The following is a 20069-nucleotide window of genomic DNA, read 5'->3' on the forward strand; positions in this document are numbered from 1 at the left end:
AGCAGATTACAGCGTTCTAAATGTCACCTTTCTCTACAGGAGGAACTTCTTGAAAACAATTTGCAAACTTTAGCTACCGATGTGGCTCCGGTTTATAAAAAGCTTGCTCCTGAAGCTTTCCAGAACCAGGTAGGTGTGTGACATTGAGCTAGTGCAGCTGTAGCTCTGAACAGGCAGCGTAGCTTGAAAACAAGATGAAACCCCAAAGTGTGTTCATGGGTAGAAGCTGCAGAGCTCACAGATGTGGTGAATTCCCCTGGTAACTTACAGTGGGTGCTTGTTAGCTTTAAAATACTGCACCTTCCTTAGTTCAGCTGATGGTTAAGTTATGCCCTGAGCCGTGCATTTGTAAAAAGCTTACAGTTAGTACTGTAAATAAAATGGTTTTATTATTTAAAGACATTTTGATTTTGGGTGAGGTGATCATCTCGTTGACATCCAGTTTCACAGGAAAATTTATTCTGACAGATGCAGTTGTCGCCCCGGGGTTCCAAGCTGCTCGCTTTCAGTCCCAAGTACCTGTAGTTTATTTTATCCTTTCAGGTGGAAAATGAGCACATGGGCCCAGACTGCCGGCTGGGATCCAAGGACGGGAGGCCCTTCTCTGGTGTCACAGCTTGCATAGACTTCTGTGCCCATGCCCATAAGGACACACACAACATGCACAATGGAAGCACTGTGGTATGTACATGGGATTTCCTCATTTGTACTCTTTACTCTGGTGATTATTGTGTTTTAAAATGCTGCTTCATTTAGTGGGGACATTTGCATGAAGTTTTTTAAGGTATTATGAAATTAACTGCATGCTCCTATTTATCAATTCCCATTTTATTTGCATATCTTTATTACTGGTCTACAGAGGACTTAAGTTCATCATATTACAGAGCAGATGAAGGAAGGCAATGGGAGTGATCCTTCCTACAAAATACCTTAATTCTTTTTAGACACCCAGGCCCTTTGGAGAGCACTGGCCATAGATAGATAAGGCATTCACAGCAGAGCTTTGATGTTCAAAGGCAAATAATTATCCTGAGGAGCTGTGCAGATTTCTGTAGAGGAAGAGCTAAAACAAGCTCAGTAATTTACCCTCCCCGAGGCACAGTTCTCATCAAATCCACTTTCCCTTGCAGTATGCATTTACCAGGCTTCATGTGAGTATAGTTACTAGTCAGAGAGCATGATACTGTGGTGGAGGCAGGTGTCTATTATGATCTTTAAGTCTCACTATCAGAAAGCAGAGATCATGATACCGTGGTGGAGCCAGGTGTCTATTATGATCTTTAAGTCTCACTATGAAAACTGAGAAGAAAAACCCACAAATGTGTTGTTTTAGATGTGGTCATTGAACCAAATACGTATGAAAACTGAGAAGAAAACCCACAAATGCATTGTTTTAGATGTGGTCATTGAACCAAATACCTTGCTGGATCACTAGTGAGACAATCAGTTGGGAATTGCCCAGTTAAGCGATCTTTTAGAAATTGAGCTGTAATTGTGAAGACAGACAATCTCCAAAGAGAAAAGATAAAACTGACAGTCTGAGGTTTTTTAGTATTTAGAGGACTGTAATGCTCTCTAAATAGCTAGCATTCTCGGTACAACACTGGAGGTAACAGTCAAGAATATTTGTCTGTAAAATGTTCTGTGTGCAAGTACGACATCTACCTGAGGTGACAGCTTGTATATAAATGATTATTTTCTGATAATGTGGTAATAAACAGAATGGGAGTGATTTCCACTGCCCTACAAACCTCAAACATCCAGAACTTTACTATTTTTCTTGTGTGTTTTGTTAATTTGATTTTTTTCAATGGTAGTCACAGTTTAAAGTCTGTACAAAGTGGACTTGTTACCTTGCACCTCGTTAGTGCTGCTAAGATTTCTTCCCTTCCTCCTTCTTCTGACACAAAATCTTTATTTGCAAAGCCTTCAGTTTCTCTAGACTAAAAAGGTTAAAATAAATACCTTATAAGCTTGTATTTGTGAATGCTGCCAGCTCTGTCACCGCTACTTATGGCGTCAGGGACACCTTTCCATTTTCTCACTCCAGTTGTTGGTGAATCACTTTTGCCACAAACACAAAAGGAATGCTGCGCAGTGCCCTGCAAGTAAAGGGAAATCAAAATCTATTTAAATTACTTAAACCAGACACAGACGTGAGTTCAGCAAAACACTTAAATCAGTTGAATGATAAGCATGGAGTTTACAGTAAACTTAAAGGAATCTATTATCTAATGAGCTGCCGATAACAATTTCCTTGCTGTGTCTCTGCCAGAATTTCAGCAGAGCCTTCGTGTATTTTTCTGGACATCGATGACTGGCTGCATTATTTGTGTGTGACTGAAACTAAATGAGGCTGTCGGTTTTGTTAGCAGTAGGGGAAAAAAGGCTTGGAAATGTCTTCTGTAGATAGAAGGTAGCATAGTACATTGAACTTACAAAAATGGAGGCTTAGTGTGGGAGATTTGATTTGCTGAACATCATTCCTGGGTAGCAGAATCACACCCGGGATTTAGCAGAGCTGCTTTTTGGTAAGAAGAAGAAAAGCAGCTAAAAATAAAAATTAATAATCCCCAGTTTGCAATGTAGTAGAATGAAAACACTTGGCAGTTCTACAGAGGTGTAAACTAACGTGTTTATGTGAAAGAAGAAAAAGTAATTTCTGCCTATGAATCGAGGCTTTTTAAGAACCTTTAAGTCAATCCATTTTTACTCAGACTCTTTTGTCATCTTTTAACCCCCTCCTAAGGGCCACTGATGCAGGTTACAATTGCAGTGTTAGGATGCAGTGTTCCTTGGGGATACCAAACCAGACTGTAAATGAGCAACGCACAAATAAAGGCTTTATAGTTGTTAATGGAGTCTGTGAAAACTAAGTATTCTCGTTTCTTTATTGAAAAAGCTGGGAAGGATCACTGTCTTCAAACCTGTGTGAATCCATTTAACTCCCTGGCATGTGGGGCTTTGCCGTGACTAGAACAGAATGGCTTATGAGGGCTTTGGTAGCTCTGTAGCAGGTACAGGGGCATTGCTTGTCCTGGGGGGCACGTTGCCCTTTTTGCTGGGGTTGAGGAAGGAGAGAGACCGGCTGCGGTGAGTAGTTGTCATTGGTGCTGCACAGTCTGTAGCAGGCACTCTGGAAAAAGATGAATCTACATTCCAAGGGCAGCTACAATATGAAATTTATTATTGGCAGCAGAACAAAGTAGTGTCAATCAGCAATCCACCAACAAACTGTTTGCTTAAAAAAAAAATAAATCCTCTGCTCTTCCAACACCTTACTGTATTTCTGGAGTTGTAGCTCATCAAGTCATTGCTTTTTGGTGCAGGTCCCTGCAGTGAGTGGCAGAGTGTCTCTGCATGGTTTGGCTGCTTTCTGGACCGTGCCCACAGCCTGCCACAGAAGTACTAGATCCTTAAATTGGTAGTTCAGATAATGGCAAGTAGGAGAAAAGAGAAACCCCACAGGGCTGTAAAGGAAGGGGTTTTGTTGCTGTTCTTTATGTTGTGAAAATGGAGACATGTTAGAAGTTTACTCTAGTCACCTGTGAGGTCCCAGTGGTTTGTGGGCCTTACCCGCCTTACAGCATAGGGTACAGAAATGCTGTCTGGTGGGACTTCCTTCCTGGTGGTCAAAAGGAAAATCATAGAATGGTTGGGGTTGGAAGGGAATTTTTGTTGCTGTTCTTTATATTGTGAAAATGGAGACGTGTTAGAAGTTCACTCTAGTTACCTGCAAGCTCCCAGACAGTGCTTTGTGGGCTGTACCTGCCTTACAGCGTAGGGTACAGAAATGCCATCTGGTGGGACTTCCTTCCTCTGTATCTGGTGGTCAAAAGGAAAATCACAGAATGGTTTGGGTTGGAAGGGACCTTAAAGATCATCCAGTTCCAACCCCCTGCCCTGGGCAGGGACACCTCCCACCAGACCAGGTTGCTCCAAGCCCCATCCAGCCTGGCCTTGAACCCCTCCAGGGATGGGGCAGCCACAGCTTCTCTGGGCAACCTGGGCCAGGCTCTCACCACCCTCACAGCAAAGAATTTCTTTCTAGTATCTAGTCTAAATCTCCTGTTTCAGTTTAAAACTGTTACCCCTCGTCCTATCGCTCCACTCCCTGATCAAGAGTCTCTCCCCATCCCTCCTGTAGCCCCTTCAGGTACTGGAAGGCCATTACAAGGTCTCCCTGAAGACCCCCTTGGGGTTCCCTTCTCTGCCCCTCAGGCACACTGACTCGGGGTGTAACAGGCCGGTAAAACAGCATAGTTTGTCTCAGCTGTAACAGAAAAGCAGCATTGATGGTGTTTGTAATGGGAAGCAACGATGATGCAGCAGCATCTCAGAGTCCCAAAGGGCATCGCTGTTGTCCATTTGCAAAGGGAAGATGGGTAGAGGAAACAGGATTCCACCTTTGAAGTACAGAAAGGCTGTTGGACTGCTTTGCTGAAACTTGAATTTAAAACATCTGTTCTTACAACATAGTGGGAAAGGCTACATCATTGCTACTTGTGAAGTTCAGGAGGACAAAGGCAGATCAAAGAGTCTCAGAATAAGGCGTTGGGAGCTGTGTGGCTACAGGTGTTCCTCTGGAGGGAATTACATTGAGTTCATGGGTGCATTTTAAGTTTAATAAATAAATATATCAAGTTTTATGAATATGCAAGATTTACCATGACATCACTCAAGCTGGAATAGGTAATGGTTTTGATCACCGTGCACACTGGAAACCTAAACAAACTGCTTGGCCAATGTTTTCTTTGGCCTTTGAGCACCCTGGGTGGTTTAGCTGCGTGTTGTGGAAAAGCACTTACGGCAGCAGGAAATGCAACTCCGTTGTGTGAACGGGCTTTAACAGCCCACGATTTTCTCATGTTTGGGTTCCATTTTGGTCACTTTGCAGCACAGTACCAGCACCAATGGGAAATGTTGCTTTGAACTTTTCAGCAGTAGCTGTAAGTTTCTAAATGGACTATTTGACACAGATTTGAATATTAGACTGGCTTTTGAAACAGGTGTTTCTCATTTAGTAGATTACTTCAGCTGTAAATTGCTAGCTTAGCTCTAGGGCCTTAATTTATAGCTGCTTTCCCAGTAACATTAATTTTGCAGCTATCATAGAATCATAGAACTGTCCAGGTTGGAAGGGACCTTTAAGATCATCTAGTCCAACCATCAACCTCACTCTGATAAAAACCACCACTAGACCATGTCTCTAAGCACTCTGTCAACCCGGCTTTTGAACACCTCCAGGGATGGTGCCTCAACCCCTTCCCTGGGCAGCCCATTCCAAGGCTTCAGAACCCCTTCCATGTAAAAACTTTTCCTGGTATCCAATCTGAACCTCCCCTGGCGCAACCCACTTGCCATTGTGTCCTTCCTTTTATATAAAATATATTATTTATATATTGACACTGACCTTGAAATTTTATATATATTAAACTTGCTGTCATGGTATTTTGGCTGTCAGTGTCTTGGTCTTTGGGGTTCTAACATAATTTTTTAATGTACATGAATTTCTTAATTTTATGCATTCTAACACGGTATTTAATATATTGTGTGTTGGAGTAACTTTCAACATAGCTCTGCCAATAGACTGCAGAGTTCATGCTTTCTTAGTTCCTCAAAACAGTTCTTTAGCTTTCTTGTTCTAAAGAGGGTGTTGTGAGATGGTGGCAAATACTCATTTTTGCTTAAAATAGGTTTTCCTTCAATATGAGCTTTGATTTTTGTCTCTGCTTGTGCACTCTCCCCTGGGCCAAGCACTGTGAAAATGTAGAGCTGACCTACCTTTCCCTAATTGTAAGTCAGAAGAAAGATGATTAATACATTTTTAAGAGTAAATCTTTTTATGGAAAATAATAAGTCCAAGATCAGTTTTCCATGACAGTGTCTGGTGTAATGCATGAAGTTTTAGAACTGTAAACTGGATGAGGGTCTTCCTTTTCAAAATAAGCAAGATTGTGGATTGAATGTTGAAGATTTGGACATTTTTCAGAGTAGTGCATGGGTCCTGACAGAGATTGCACAGAATATTTTAAGAGACAGGTGAGAATCATGCCGTTTCTCATGAGAACAAATGGGAGCTAGGCCCCTCCAGGATTATTTTATTACTGCTTTTGTTTTTGATGTAGAAGGGGAGGATGTGCTGGGCTTTTTAAGAGCAAGAGTCGTGTAATTGTGCTCTTTCTATGTCCTACCCTCTCTCACCCTTCCTGAGTAACTTGGAATCTGCTGGCAAATTTCAAACAGATTTTACTGAACTTTGCAAAAAAAAGAACAACTTGTTTTTTCTAAATCTTCCTCCCTAGTCCACAGGCTGCCCATGGAGGTAAGTGCGCATGGAGCAAGCACATCAACGCTACTCAGCAGCTGCTAATTGCCCCCTCACTTTGCCTTCTCAAGAGCCCTTCTCTCGATCCCTTCAAAACGCCACCTAAAAAGCTCTTCTCCTTTGTCTGCGCCCCTCAGATTTTCTCCTTTTGCTGCTCTGCGACTGTCAAGCTTTGCATATAGCTATTTATAAAGCCCTAACCACCATTGTATTGATTTAGGATTTTTAGTTTGTGATTCTGTAATTTTACTCTTCTAGAAATAATTGTGTGATGCCTTTATGTGAAAGCTGTGCTGTGAAATAAAAAATGTTTCGCTCTCTCCCTCCCACCCCCCCAAAATATTAATAATATTCTTCTCCCTTGGAATGTTAGGCATGGTGACAAGATTCTGGGAAATTGGATAAACTGTTTACGATAGGCATCACTTTCAGCCTACACAATGATGGAATGATAACGTTTCCATTTAGGGAGTATCATCTCATCCTTGGATGGCGCTCAAATTCCTGTATGTGTGTAGTTAGTGACTCCCTGTGCAATAGCAGCTTAACTAAGCCATGATAGCAATGTGTGGCTTTCTGGTAACGTGTAGTCTCTTAAGAATGTAAGCAATAAACCCAGGAAGGATGTGAGTGTCTGTAGGTATGGTCATACGTGTGGAACTGCCACCAGCCCTTGGAAAGCAGAGAATGAAACCAGGGAGCATACTGCTGGGTTCAGTGCTTCTCTTAAGGTGAAGGGTTAATATTAATAATGGCTGGAACTCTAGAAATGCTGAAAACTTTCAGTGCTGCAAAAGGTTCAGCAGTGACTTGGAAAAATTATAGCAAGAAAACCACTGCAGGAAGTTTGAATATTGATCCATGTTTCTGATGTGCCATTATCAAACAGGATCTAACCAGTGTCCTCCTCTTGGCTCCCCTATCTCCCAACACATCACTTAATAAGAGAAAGTAGGTCAGTGGTCTAAGAGGAACCCAAACATTTCCCTGGTCTCGTGACTTCTTACGGCAGGGCTCGGAGCTGGGAAAGGTGTTAATTGAAGGCAGCGTGTGTAATGAGAGGGAGGGAGGGAGAGCTGAGATTGGCTAAACACGTGGAGCAGTTTGAGTGACTGTCTGAGGGGGCTTTTTCCATTTGCCAGCCAAAACAACAAACCAAACCAGTTCCATCTCATAGAAACTTCTTGTTCAATCCAAAAATAGTATTTTCTTTTTTCATATTTTTTAGTCCTTAAAAATGAATCTGAACGTCAAATATGTATGAAAACAAAAAAAAAAAATCTGAATGCTTAGGAATTTACAGTATATTCACAGCTCAGATTATTTACCAAGGTTGGCATAAATTTGTGGATAGCGTAAATTGAGCCCAAGTTTCATTTTTCCTGTCCAAGACACGTGCCTTGAACCTTATTCAAGTACCAATAAATTTTCTACCTCCTCATAAATCAAACAAAATATTTGTCAGATGTTTGTGTTTGAGAGACCCGTAGCATTGAGGCCGTAAAACAGGAGAAAACAATGAAGTCTAGGGTGACTGCTTCAATATTTAACTAACTTTTGTATTTTATGTATGTGGTTGTATTAAATGTTCCTGTTCTTGCCAGGTGTGTACGTTAACCAAGGAAGATAACCGGAGAGTGGGGGTGATTCCCAGTGACGAACAGCTCCACGTGTTACCTCTTTACAAAATTTCACAAACGGATGAATTTGGCACCGAAGAGGGACTGGAAGCCAAGATAAAAGCCGGAGCCATACAGGTGCTCACAGCTTTTCCCAGAGAAGTACGGATGTTAGCTGAGCCTCTCAGAGCCACAAAGAAAAAGAAACCAGACACAAGGAGGACCCCGTCTGAAAAGCAGCCATTAATAGATAAAAAATATTCAACACCAGTAAAGGTGAAAACTGAAGCCCCAGAAAACCTTGGCAACGCTTTGCATTGTTTAGGTGAGTGGTGCTCATTAAATTCTGCCAGTCTCTTCTGCCTTTGTGTTGTCTCTCATCTGAGGGGAAGGAAAAGCTCCTTAATACCAAGTTTTATAAAATACTTTTATATTCTGCATTTTAGGGGCTAATGAGCAAGTCCTTGTAGTCAATATTCTCCTTTGGCACAGGAAAAAAACAGGTGATCACCCAAAAATAAGTTTGTGGCAGTGTGTGAGCACCAGTGAAGTATTTCCAAGGTCCCTTATTCTAATAAATAATGGCAGTGGCAACATCTTGAAATACCGTCGTAGGAATGTTTATCTGAATAACCAACATGAATTTCTGTCATTTGAAAGTACAAGAGCTGCGTTATCCACTTCCTAGGAACGGAACGGCTTTCTCAGAATCTGAGTTGATGGTAATTTCCTGTCAAGGGCATGGATGCTGCTGCAGAGCAAGAGATTTGCAGAAAAACAAAACAAGTTTTATCAAGTAACAGAGTGCCTCTCAAGTTGTTCCTTGAACTATTAGTAGCGGGTGGAATCTGTCAGCAGGCTGTGGTGGTTCTGTTAGAAGGTGACCATGGGCAGAGCCTCCTGCTGCAGAGGGGTGTGTGCCAGGTGGGACCCTGGCTTGAGGGAGCTGGGTGGAGGCCTGGTTTTGCCTGGGGAGGCTGTTTTACCTGGGGTCAGAGTTTGGGCTGGTGCTTCAGGGGGTGGAACTGTTCTATGGGACTTCGCTGTAATGAGAAGGAGAAAAGGAAGAGGTGGAGGAAGCCACGGAGTAGGATTCCGTGGGGAAAAAATAAAAGGAATAAGGAAGAGGTGGAGGAAGCCACGGATTAGGATTCCGTGGGGAAAAAATAAAAGGAATTAAAGCATAGCCTACCTACCTGCTGGGAAGAAGAGAGGAAATTGGCCTACCTGCTATAATTCTGAATTTTATTTCATGAGAGACATTCAGATATATGTAGTAGATTCAAGGGAAGATTTTGGGAGGATTAAAATTTAAAAGAAAATCCGTTTGACACATTTTTGTAATTTGCACTCAGCACCCTGCTTTGTCTCGGTAGAGGAGTCAGCACAAGCAGTAAACCTTGCATCTAGCAAGAGGGAATGAGAACAAGAAAAGCAGGATTATTGACACCCCTAGGAAACTAGACAGACATTCAATTAATCTGCACACAAGTTTGGGGGAGACAGTCCAGGCTTTGAAACGAATGTAAAAGGACTCCTCAGGCTGAGGGTGACATCCAACACTAGCTCCAAAGCCATGATTAATAACTTCCATCGTGCCTGGGGGAGTGTTTAGAGGACTCTGGTTTGGGGAGGAATTCTGAAATTGTCTGACCTCACTGGAAGGTTGTTTTGAAACACTGAAATAGTTATGAACCACCGACCTGGACGTGACATTGTAGTTACAAACAGGCACGGCGTTGTTTTGAAACACTGAAATAGAGCTATGAACCACCGACCTGGACGTGACATTGTAGTTACAAACAGGCACGGCTTCGATACCTGGAAACCATGCCTTCAACAAAATGGCACAATATCCTGAGTTTTGCCATATGCTTTGGGAACACAGAACTTGAACTTGCAAAAATAAAATAACTGTGTAAACAAGTCAACTTACATCATTTGGACTTGAAGTATTCTGCTAAAGTAATTTAGAAGGGTGGCTGATAAAAATAAGTCACAGAGTGAGGTTGAAACACTTTTTTGAGTGAGAAAGTTGTTCAGAGATGGAAAAATAAGAATGTGGATAGTGGCAGGTATCATTTTAGTCCTGAAGAATGGAAAGTTTTAGTCTAGCTGATATTGTTAGGCTTAATATGAAAACAAAATCAAAGCACCTGTGAGACAGAGGAGTTGAAACTAGATGATCCAGTAGTGACTCCTGATGGTAAACTAGAGGAAACAATTGATTATTTAAATCAGGATTGCTTCGTATTAATAGAGGCATTCAATTCTGGTCACACCATTTAAAATAAAAGACAAAGGACTGAAAAATAGTTTTAAAAGGCAGAGAAACTTACTAGGGGAAGAAAAAAAAATGAAGTATAGCTAAAGGTATGTTAAGCAAGCCAGATACTACTATTAAATTTTCTCCTAAAGAAAAGAATACTTAGTGACACGTCAACTGTGAAGGAAAACATACTGATAAATAGCGTGTGTAATGTATGATGGTACATTTACTAATGAGGACAAGAGTGTAGATATTGGTTTGGCTTTTTCAATACTGAAAAAACCATGGGGGATGTGTGATGAGATAGCAGTGTTGTTACCTTTGTATGCTGTTTGTGTCAGTCATGTCTTTGGCCATGTGAGGCTGTCCCTTTCGGAGCAGCCTGGGAGGAGTCACAGGGATGCCCTGTTGCCTGAAATGCAGATGCAGTGTGTTCTTTTGAAAGAGACCTGGCAGTGATTTCAGAGCCATGGCAGCATCCCCCAGCTGGAAAGCCTGGAAGGTTTGAGAGCCCCTCTGACCTGTATGCCTTCAGAATGGGGTAAGAAAGGACTCTCTTGGCCTCTTTATGGTCTTTACCTGGCAGCAAAGATGGTGGTGAGGAGGACCTTCTCCGAGTGCTGAGGACAGACGAAGTCGGCTTGGTAGAGCATGTGTATGTGCAGATTTGGTTTGAGTCCTGACTGTGTCAAGCCCTTTGGGGAAATGCTGTGTATTAAATAGGGTGCGCCTGCCCCACACCTTTTGCCAACAGCAAGCAGCACAACTATTAATTTTTACATTGGTCCTAATGCTGGGAGCCTTTGAAATCCTCAATTACCATGAAATACATATTAAAGATAGAGGCCTTACATCCGTTCTTGTATAGTCTCATCATTTAACCACATTATTCTGGACAAATAAACTTCAGAGATGGAAAGGTTATTTTTGTCTCTATAAGTAGTAGCAATTCTTCTTGGCCCATATTGGGTAGAACAGGAGGGGAACCAGCAGCTTAGAGCCAGTTCCTGAGCTGGGCACAGCAGAGCCCACAGCTCCCAGTGCAGGGAGGTGCACCAGGCTCTGCTTGAACAGGAGGTGTTCCTGGGGAGCCGTGCCACCTTCTCTGAACCGTGACTGATTTCCCTCTACCCGTGAATTTGAATTAATTTCTCTTAATCTCTGCTGCTCAGACCCACAGAGCAGGAGCCTCTGGCAAGAGGTGGGGAATTTGCTGGAACCGTGGCCATTTTGAGAGTGCTGTGGTTGTTAAAACTTATTTTGGGAGAATGTAGGTTTCCCTTCAGAGGTGATGGACAGTGCAGGTCTCAAGTGCTGTGTTTCAGATCTTTCGGAGGAAGGCCTTGGTCTGGAGAGGTATTCTTAATTAAATTAAATGCTTTGAGTTTTATTTCATAGAAGAGGTTTTTAAAGGGTTGATGCAGTCTCCTTATGTCCCTCCACAACTTCAGTATTTGCATACTAACTATTGTGTCCATAATTTATCCCACTTTGCCTTTTTGCATTCCTATTGAAAGAATGCTTTTTAATCCATCACTGTTTATAAATGATTAGAAGACAGAATAGAAGAAAGAATAGTTCTTCTATATTCGGTAAAGCAATTAAACACTCTGTATATTTATGGAACAAAGAAGAAACACTGACAGAGACGGTCTTTTATGAGAATTTGTGAGAGCTCTCTGTGGGGTGCCAGTTTACCAGCAAAACACATGTAAAGCAATTTCAGGGCATGATGCAAAGCCCAACAAAGTCGATGGAATTCTTTCCCATTAATTCAGTGGACTCTGGATTGAATTTATCCATGAGGAGAATGAGTTGTTTGAGGAGACTGTTCCATAAACAAGCACAACTGCAGGGTGCCAGGACTAGAAATTGATTAGGGAGCTGGCATAAATTGAAGTATGTCTCCACGAAGACCTGCAATAATTAATGTCTGGCAGTTAGATGGAAGACAGCCGAATCGCATGATGCAGCTTTGTGAAGATGGATTTACATGGAGTGTGTTGCCAGATGCAAAGAAAATGTGAGCAGTAACTTGCTAATGTACATATCGTTGTAACTCAGTAACTTATTTTCTGCAATGGACAAGATCTATAAACACACTTTTTCCCTTGATCGTAATATGGGGTTAAAGCAGTCAAGAATTTTGATTGTTTCACAGGCTTAATTTCAGACAGACTAAATTTCATCATTTAAGTAAGAACTTTTACACAGTGCTTCCTGTGGGGCTGGGCAGTGCTGAAGGCACTCAGCTGCTGGGAAGCACTTGGTGCGGAATTGGGCTGTGTGAATTGGGCCTGAGCTGTTATTTCATTTTCTCTGTTTATTTTATTCATCCCTCTGGGAAGTACCTTTCTATTTCATATACCAGCAGTCTGACTGGAAAAGGTTCAGGCATTACTTCAGCAAGGTTGTGATGTATGCCACAGAGATATTCCTAAAAAGCTAAGAATAACCATTTTGAAAAATCTGCAGTCGATCGCGTATATCTTCCATATCAGAAAGCAAGTATGAAAATACTATAAAAGGTCTATTTGATTAACTGAGGAAAAGTACTTACGCTTTGGTGTGCGTTTTCTTTTAGGGAACAAACCAGATGCTTTAAAACCTGGAATAAAAACGGAGACTTCTGATCACCTCTATGCCATGAAACATACTTCAAACACTACTAAAAATTGCTCTTTATTAAAACAGTATACGGCTTCCTCCCCTTTTAAGGTGGATAGTTTACATCCCTATTCATCTTTAGCACATAAGCCTGGCCTAACAGCAGTGACTAATATTCAACAAGATTTTTCAGTTCCCTACGGGTATTTTGAATGCAGTAGTAAGCAACCTCATGTGACACCTTATGTTAATTGTAAGAACTTTGATGTGTCGGTCAAAGATTATACTGGAATTTTGCTGAATGATAAGATGAATGGTGTGCCACCGATTCTTCCAGAGGTCACTGCTCCAGGCCCTCCAGCCCATAAAGACCCCCTGCCCGCTATACTTGAACATCAGCCAGACAAACAGAATTGTCAGCTTCAGTTAGACAATTCTCCTTCTTCACAGATGGTCGGCTCTTGTGATGTGTCAGCACCGCTAAGCTCTCCGGCAAAGGACGCGGTCGGAAACGAAGCTGACTGTTCCCATGGATGCCCCATGGAAAAGGGCAGCTCCCATCAGGAACAGATGTGTGATTTTGACTGTGTTGATGAAAAGCCAAACAGTGCGCTGGGACGACCGACCGATTCCGAAGAAAAAGCGGAGGAAATGTGGTCAGACAGCGAGCACAATTTTTTGGATGATGACATTGGCGGGGTTGCGGTGGCACCTTCTCATGGTTCTATCTTAATTGAATGTGCAAGACGAGAACTCCACGCTACCACACCGATTAAAAAACCCAACCGCAATCATCCCACGAGAATCTCTTTAGTTTTCTACCAACACAAAAATTTAAATGAGCCAAAACACGGTTTAGCCATGTGGGAAGCGAAGATGGCTGAGAGGGCGAAAGAAAAAGAAAAAGAAGCCGAAAGATTAGGAACGGAGAATACTGACCTGAACTCTGGCAGCAGGAAAACAAAGCAAACAAGTGACAACAGAGATATTTTTTATGAAGACAATGAGTTCAACCAAATCCCATCACGCAGAGCATTAACAGTAACTAAGGATAACGTAATAACGGTATCTTCTTATGCCCTTACGCGAGTCGCAGGGCCTTACAACCATTGGGCATAGGTTTTAGTATCAAATGCCTCCTCTTGGTGCAGTGTTACACGGTGTTTCTCTAAGGTGCTGTTGAAGAACAAGTCTCGTGTCGTTTACTATTTGCTCATCTCAACCATTTTAAGGCTGAGGTAAAAAAAAAAAGGGGGGGGGGATTTCTTCTTAAACTGTGACTTTAACATTTGGTGGTGCTCAAGCACATTTTAAGCAAAAAAAAAAAAAAAAAGTTGTATAGTTTTAATACATTCTAAAAAAAGATTTTGTTTAGGTTATTAACCTTGATTGAATCATTCAGTTTATTACCTTTAGGAATTTATATTTTGGTGCTTTAAATCAAGTCTGTTTACTACAAAAATCATTTATAGGGATTTTAACAGGTTCACATTTTATGGTGTTAAATCAAGTTATACAGTAATAGCTCTACACAGCTCTTGGTGCTTAACCACATCAAACAGTTAAAAATAAATAAGCTGAATTATTACTTCATGGTGCCATTGCTTTAACAACTTCCAACCATTGCTATGTAGTCCAAATTACAGATAAATCTTTTAGAAAACCAATGAATTTTTTTTCTCTAGATTTGTCATTATGTAAGAAATGAAGTTATTGGTAATGATGGCTGGAAGTTGTTTTTAAGCTGTAAATATATATTTTAAAAGCACTTTCTATTTTTAAAATTAACTTGAAATAGTATAGTATAAGGATCATATTGTCTAAGGTTTGTGCATACTCTACAGAAGAAATCATTTTATTCTTGCTGTGTAGAGTTCCGTATCGTTACAGCTGCAGTATGTATGCTAATAGCATATGTCATTGTTTATACACTTGCCCTTTTTCATCGAAGATTTTATGTTGCATATAAACAACAGTTATAAAATACAGAAGCATTTTATTATTTTCAAGAGAGTGTACAAACATGAGATTAGGAGATGTCAATATGTGTGTTGCTATTGGGAGTTCTGAATATGATTTGGTTTTTTTAAAGGCAGCATTTGTTAGGATTTCTTTGAGCAATAAGTGCGTAAGTCTCATCCATTCGGAGCATTCTAAGTTAACGTGACAACCAAATGTTCCTAATGCCTCAGGGGTAGGATTGTTTTGGGATGAAAAAGAATACCCCCTAGAGTTGCCTTATTCTATTCTGGAAAAAAATAAAAAATTAATTTGGGGAAAAATACAAAGGAAGTGTTGGAAAAGTAGGAAAATTCTAATATTTCACAGCAAATTTTTCATTAAGAATAACCAATCTGTGATATTCACCAGCTTTTGAAGTTCAGTTTTTTTACAAAAACATTTTGTAAATTTTTAAAGTGATTTATACATTTCATGTAGAAAGGGTTGTATTCTTCCTTCCAGACATACGAAATTCACGTTCTCCATTTCTGTTGAAAAAGTGACATATCATGAAATGACTATTTGCTAAACCAGAGGAAAACCAGACACTCCGTTGCTTCTAAATACTGTAACATCCCACTCTTCTTTCTGATTCTCCTCTCCTATGTATTTCTTTTTTTTTTTTTTTTTTTAAAACGTATTTATTTATACAAATTACCAAATGACAATGTTAGCTAAGGATCGACCTCATCCTGCAACATCTTCCATGAGAACAGCTCTGCGTAGCCATACCTGCCCGGTCAGAGCCAGGAGGACGCTCCAGCCAGGACTCCTCTCCTGACTGAGAGCTGCAGGGTCAGGCCCCAGAGACGAAGCTGTACCTTAATTTCTGCCTCGGAGTCCTCCCCGGCTGGGTAACCTGTAGGTATAACGAGGTCAGAGTTTTTTCCAGTGTGAAAATATGCTAATAATATACTTGATAATCTTATAACGTAGTGGTGCTGTAACAGAGGAATATGAACTATCTAGATCTGCTTTATTTAAAAATCTAGACAAGGTGCTTTTTCCTTGAAAAGTTGAACTGTAAGCGCTATATTTACAGTTTTGGTACGAAAAGTACATAAATTGTATTTTTAACACATAGTGCCAGTTAGGACCTTGGTGCTACAAATGTTTAAATGAGGCTGTAGATCAACCAGACTGTTCTCCTGTAGCAACGCGTGGTGGACCAGTCCCCTACCACACGGGTGGGGTTTGCAGGAGCAAGGTCTGAAGTGGCCATCACTATCTAACGACCTTGGTTTCAATTCTACAGATTCCTGTCAAAATTGACAAAACCGTTGATGGCGGAGGATGGCTGAACTGAACCCATTCTCTGTATCTTACCTATTTTAAGTAAAATTTGTAAAAAACCGGGTATGCTGCAAATTTTAGTTCAAAGCTTAATATTAGTTCAAATAGAGGATATGAAGGGATTGTAAATAATAATAAAACAAAAACAATATTATGCCATCATTTTGTACCAGCAGTTTTATGCTTCTTGACTATGTAATATACAGTATACATCAAATCATTATGGTATTTTGTGTGCCTTAGATTTCCATTTTAAAACTTGTATATTTTTGGTGAGCCGAAGATTAGTAAGAATTCCAGCTGTCCCTACAGTAAGTAGTACTGTACGTTCTCTAGCTGTTCCGTTCATGTATTTGCTATCTGAAAACCCTTGTCCGACACCATGATCCATCATTTCCAGAAAAAATTAGTTTATTGGTTTCACTGATAGTGCTGATAGCTTTTGGTTTGCATTACAGAAACTAAAGCTCATTTTATCGTTCTACGTAAAATTAATTAAGTTGCAGAGCCATCTCTTTACTTTTTAAAATGTTCAGATCATTAAAGTGGATCATTTGGATCATTTTTACTTGAAACTTACCCTAATGAATGCCCATGTTTAAATTATGTATGATTGGCGACTTTGAGATCAAAATGTTCCGTCGAAAAAACCAGCAGCTTCCCTCAAAGAAGAGAAGAACTGAAAAAGATGGATGTAAAAGGATCCCTCCAAACAGAGCCCCTGGCAAGTCACCGCTCGAGTGACTGCGCCAACAGACTTCCAGAGAGTCCAGGTCTACCTTTTTTTGAAATGGCAATTTTAACAGTGAGAAGTATCTCTTCACATAATCAATGCTATGAACTGATAGGTGCTAAAGCTCATACTTACTAAGTTTACTTACATGAGAAAAATATATCATCTATACAAAAAAAGCTATCATTGGCAGTGCTCTCTCCTGGACTGTCCATCACGTAACGACTTGGTCAGCGTGTACGCAGGAGGCAGGGCACCCGGCCACGCGCACTGCCTGCTGTGCCACGGAGCAGGTTGTGATTTCAGAAGCTAATTTTTCCTATTGCTGTACTGCAGTCTAGAAAATGCAACTATTTACTGTTTTTACAACTGTGTGCTATTTATTGTAACACTTCAGAATATTTATCAGCCTTGTACACGAATTACGTTCTTTTGAGTAAGGTTATCATTTTATAACAGTATTTGTCTCTTAAAATTCGCAAATCTGTGGGTCTGTTGCTTTCCTTTGCAGCCCACACAACCACTTGTGATTTGCTCTTACCCCTTAACAAAGTCCTCTGAGGAGGGCCAGATCAGAGCTGGGTGGAAAATGAAGGTAGCTGGCTGGGTCAGACCTGCATATTTTACTTAGTTTCCAACAGCTGGCACTGGGCTGGGTGGGGAAGCCAGAAAATGGATTCAGGCACGGACTGGTGTCAGGGTGTGGTTCTCTTTTCATCCTTTTTCCCAGTACACTAGCAAAAGTTGTCGTGATCCAGCATGGGACAGCTCTGACTTCCCAGAAGAAATCCCCCTCATCCCTTTCTCCACTGGGTCCAGTACCACCCCTCCGCCTTCACGCTGGAGGGAGGGAGTAGTGCTTTCTGCAGGCACCAGTTCTCCCTGGTGAAGTTACTGTGGTTGTGCCCAGTTAAATAGTGAATTTTACTTCTGCAGTTTCTCTGTGCTTACTGATTTGTAACATGCTATTGTATTACCGAGAATAGAAAAAATTGTTTCTAAAAATATTTTAGTCACAAGATCCAAAAAGCTTTTTAAGAACTTACAAGTACTTGTGACTTTCTAGCTGTAACAGTTGTACTCAGATTATTTTTTTTAAGGACTTTCTAAGCTAACTTAGAATAACTGCTGTTAAAAGTCCTTATGTTACCTATGACAGTGCTTCGCTATACTTAGAACAGGAAATAACTGTAGAATCTTAAGCAACATTTTATGTTAAACATAGATAAATGACAGCTTCTTTAGTACTTAAGATTATTTGTAACATACAGCTGTTTGGGGATTTTTAAAGACCTTTTTAATATCATTGCAGTATTAGGCTAAATTTGGTGGGTTAAATTTGGGTCCTGTTTATGTTGCTGCAGCGCCATTGACTGCAATGCGCTCATTATCAAGCTTTCATGCCGTTTCTGTATCTGACTGGATGGACGTGGGTGACAGTTGACCAAAGTCTGTGCCGACTCAGACCCTTGCAACCCTACCCCAGTTCAAGGTATTGCAAGGACAGATGGAGAGATTTGGAGTAAATGTACTTCTGGGTGAAGACAGAGTTCATTGTTTGTAGCATGAGAAGTGATTCAAGGTCTGTAAAGAGACCAATATCTTCCCCTCAAGTTTCAGGCACGCAGGCAGGTGTGTTTCACACCACCTTCAGGCTTATGCGCTTGACAGCTTTTTTGATTTTTCTTATCTGGTAGGTTGGTCAATGAGAGAGAGATGTTATGGAAGCGTGCTAATAAAACTGCAGTTTCCTGGGTTTGTCAGTCTTGCCCTCTCACTTCCTGGGAAATTTCTCTTACGTTGAAATTAGCTCCTCTCATCAAGCAGTCATCAGCTGTGTAATTTTTTTTTTTTTTTAACACAAATCCTGTAATTTCTAGGTTAACAGGAGGAAATAACTGTGCCCTCAGATATAGGAAAAACTAAATGGCATGCCCACTTCTATACTTTGTATACATAACAGCAATTGCAGTCAGGCAGTGTTGAACGAACTCTTTCAGGTCTGTTGTGGTCACTAAAATTCAGATTAGGGTTTTTGTGACATACCTGCCACAAAATTGTGGTTTACTTCTTGTGTGAAAGGTGTCTGCCCAGCTGTGACCCGTGATGCTGTCTATGATCTGATCTTGACACGAACAGAGAGTTGAGGAACAGTCCAATCACGTTGGGAAAGTCTGACTTTCTTCTCAATTTTATCAGGTGCTGATCTGACTTTCAGGAGGAAGTGCAGAGGGAGTATCTTTCTGTAAAATTAAACTGTAGAGAAAATTGTAATTGTGATACCACAGTACTGCTCTGCGATGTCTGCGCTACAGTGTTGTTTCTAAGCCGTAGGGATGTGTCACCATGTCACACAGCTCTGCATGTGTGTACAAATTCAGCTCTTTCCACAATTCCTCTGGAGATGGCAATCTCTCCTTTATTCTCTGCCTGCGTGCACTGGTTTAAGGAAAAGACCAAAGAGGAGGGAGAGAGAGAGCGAGCTGGTGACCCTTTCTTTAATCTGTGTAGAAGAACAAGGTGGTGATGGCTGGTGGGACGCACGGCGTGAATGACTCGCAGGCAAAGCTGTGAAGGTGCAGTTGGTGTTTGAGACAACCTTCCCTCTACACATGATGTAGTTGCCAGGGTACTTCTTCATATTGACACTTGTTTTTGGTACATCAAACTTTAAATTTATAAGCTTTTTTATTTAGTCTGTGACACATTTATGTTCTCCTTTAATATTAAGCAGAGTGGCCAGTGTCAAAAGTCCCAAGGATGTGGCTACTTAGTGGAAGAGTACAGATACTGGCTGCAGTGTCTTCTGGAATTACCTGATGTTTAGTTAATTTTCACAAGTTGTCTATGTGCTGCTCCAGTGTCTCGCTGCAAAATTATAAGTACATAAAGGAGTTTTATTTGAGGTTTTCTCAAAGACCAAGGATTTCTGATAGCAGTGTCTCATCAGGCACCAGTATACATACAGATTGCTCCTTCTTGTGTTGACTTTATTACTTCCCATTAAAACATTTTTGGTTATTTCAAAGGACTGAGCAAAACGTCATGTTCAGTACTGTCATTTACATTCTTGACTAAATTAGGAAGACTTAATTATACCGTGTCTCCTTGAAGAACACTTAATTTGACTGGTGTTCATGATTATGTATGGTTTTCTACTCTGTACAGACAACAGTATATACTAGAGCCACCTTTCTCACTCCATGGTCTCTTTATGGA

General features: G+C 40.9%; 1 protein-coding gene across 1 annotated transcript in view; it reads left to right on the top strand.

Annotated features, from left to right (window-relative positions):
- The window catches only part of TET1 (tet methylcytosine dioxygenase 1), a 61323-nt gene extending 42634 nt beyond the window's left edge, over positions 1 to 18689 (top strand). Inside the window, exons 8-11 of the mRNA XM_014940507.1 lie at positions 40 to 129; positions 544 to 681; positions 7933 to 8272; positions 12801 to 18689. Coding sequence (XP_014795993.1) covers positions 40 to 129; positions 544 to 681; positions 7933 to 8272; positions 12801 to 13942 — 1710 coding nt within the window. The 3' untranslated portion in view covers positions 13943 to 18689. The remainder of the gene's footprint in view (positions 1 to 39; positions 130 to 543; positions 682 to 7932; positions 8273 to 12800) is intronic.
- Positions 18690 to 20069: the final 1380 nt, after the last annotated feature.

Source organism: Calidris pugnax, unplaced genomic scaffold (genome assembly GCF_001431845.1).
Source record: "Calidris pugnax isolate Ruff unplaced genomic scaffold, ASM143184v1 scaffold39, whole genome shotgun sequence".
NCBI classification, from domain to species: domain Eukaryota; kingdom Metazoa; phylum Chordata; class Aves; order Charadriiformes; family Scolopacidae; genus Calidris; species Calidris pugnax.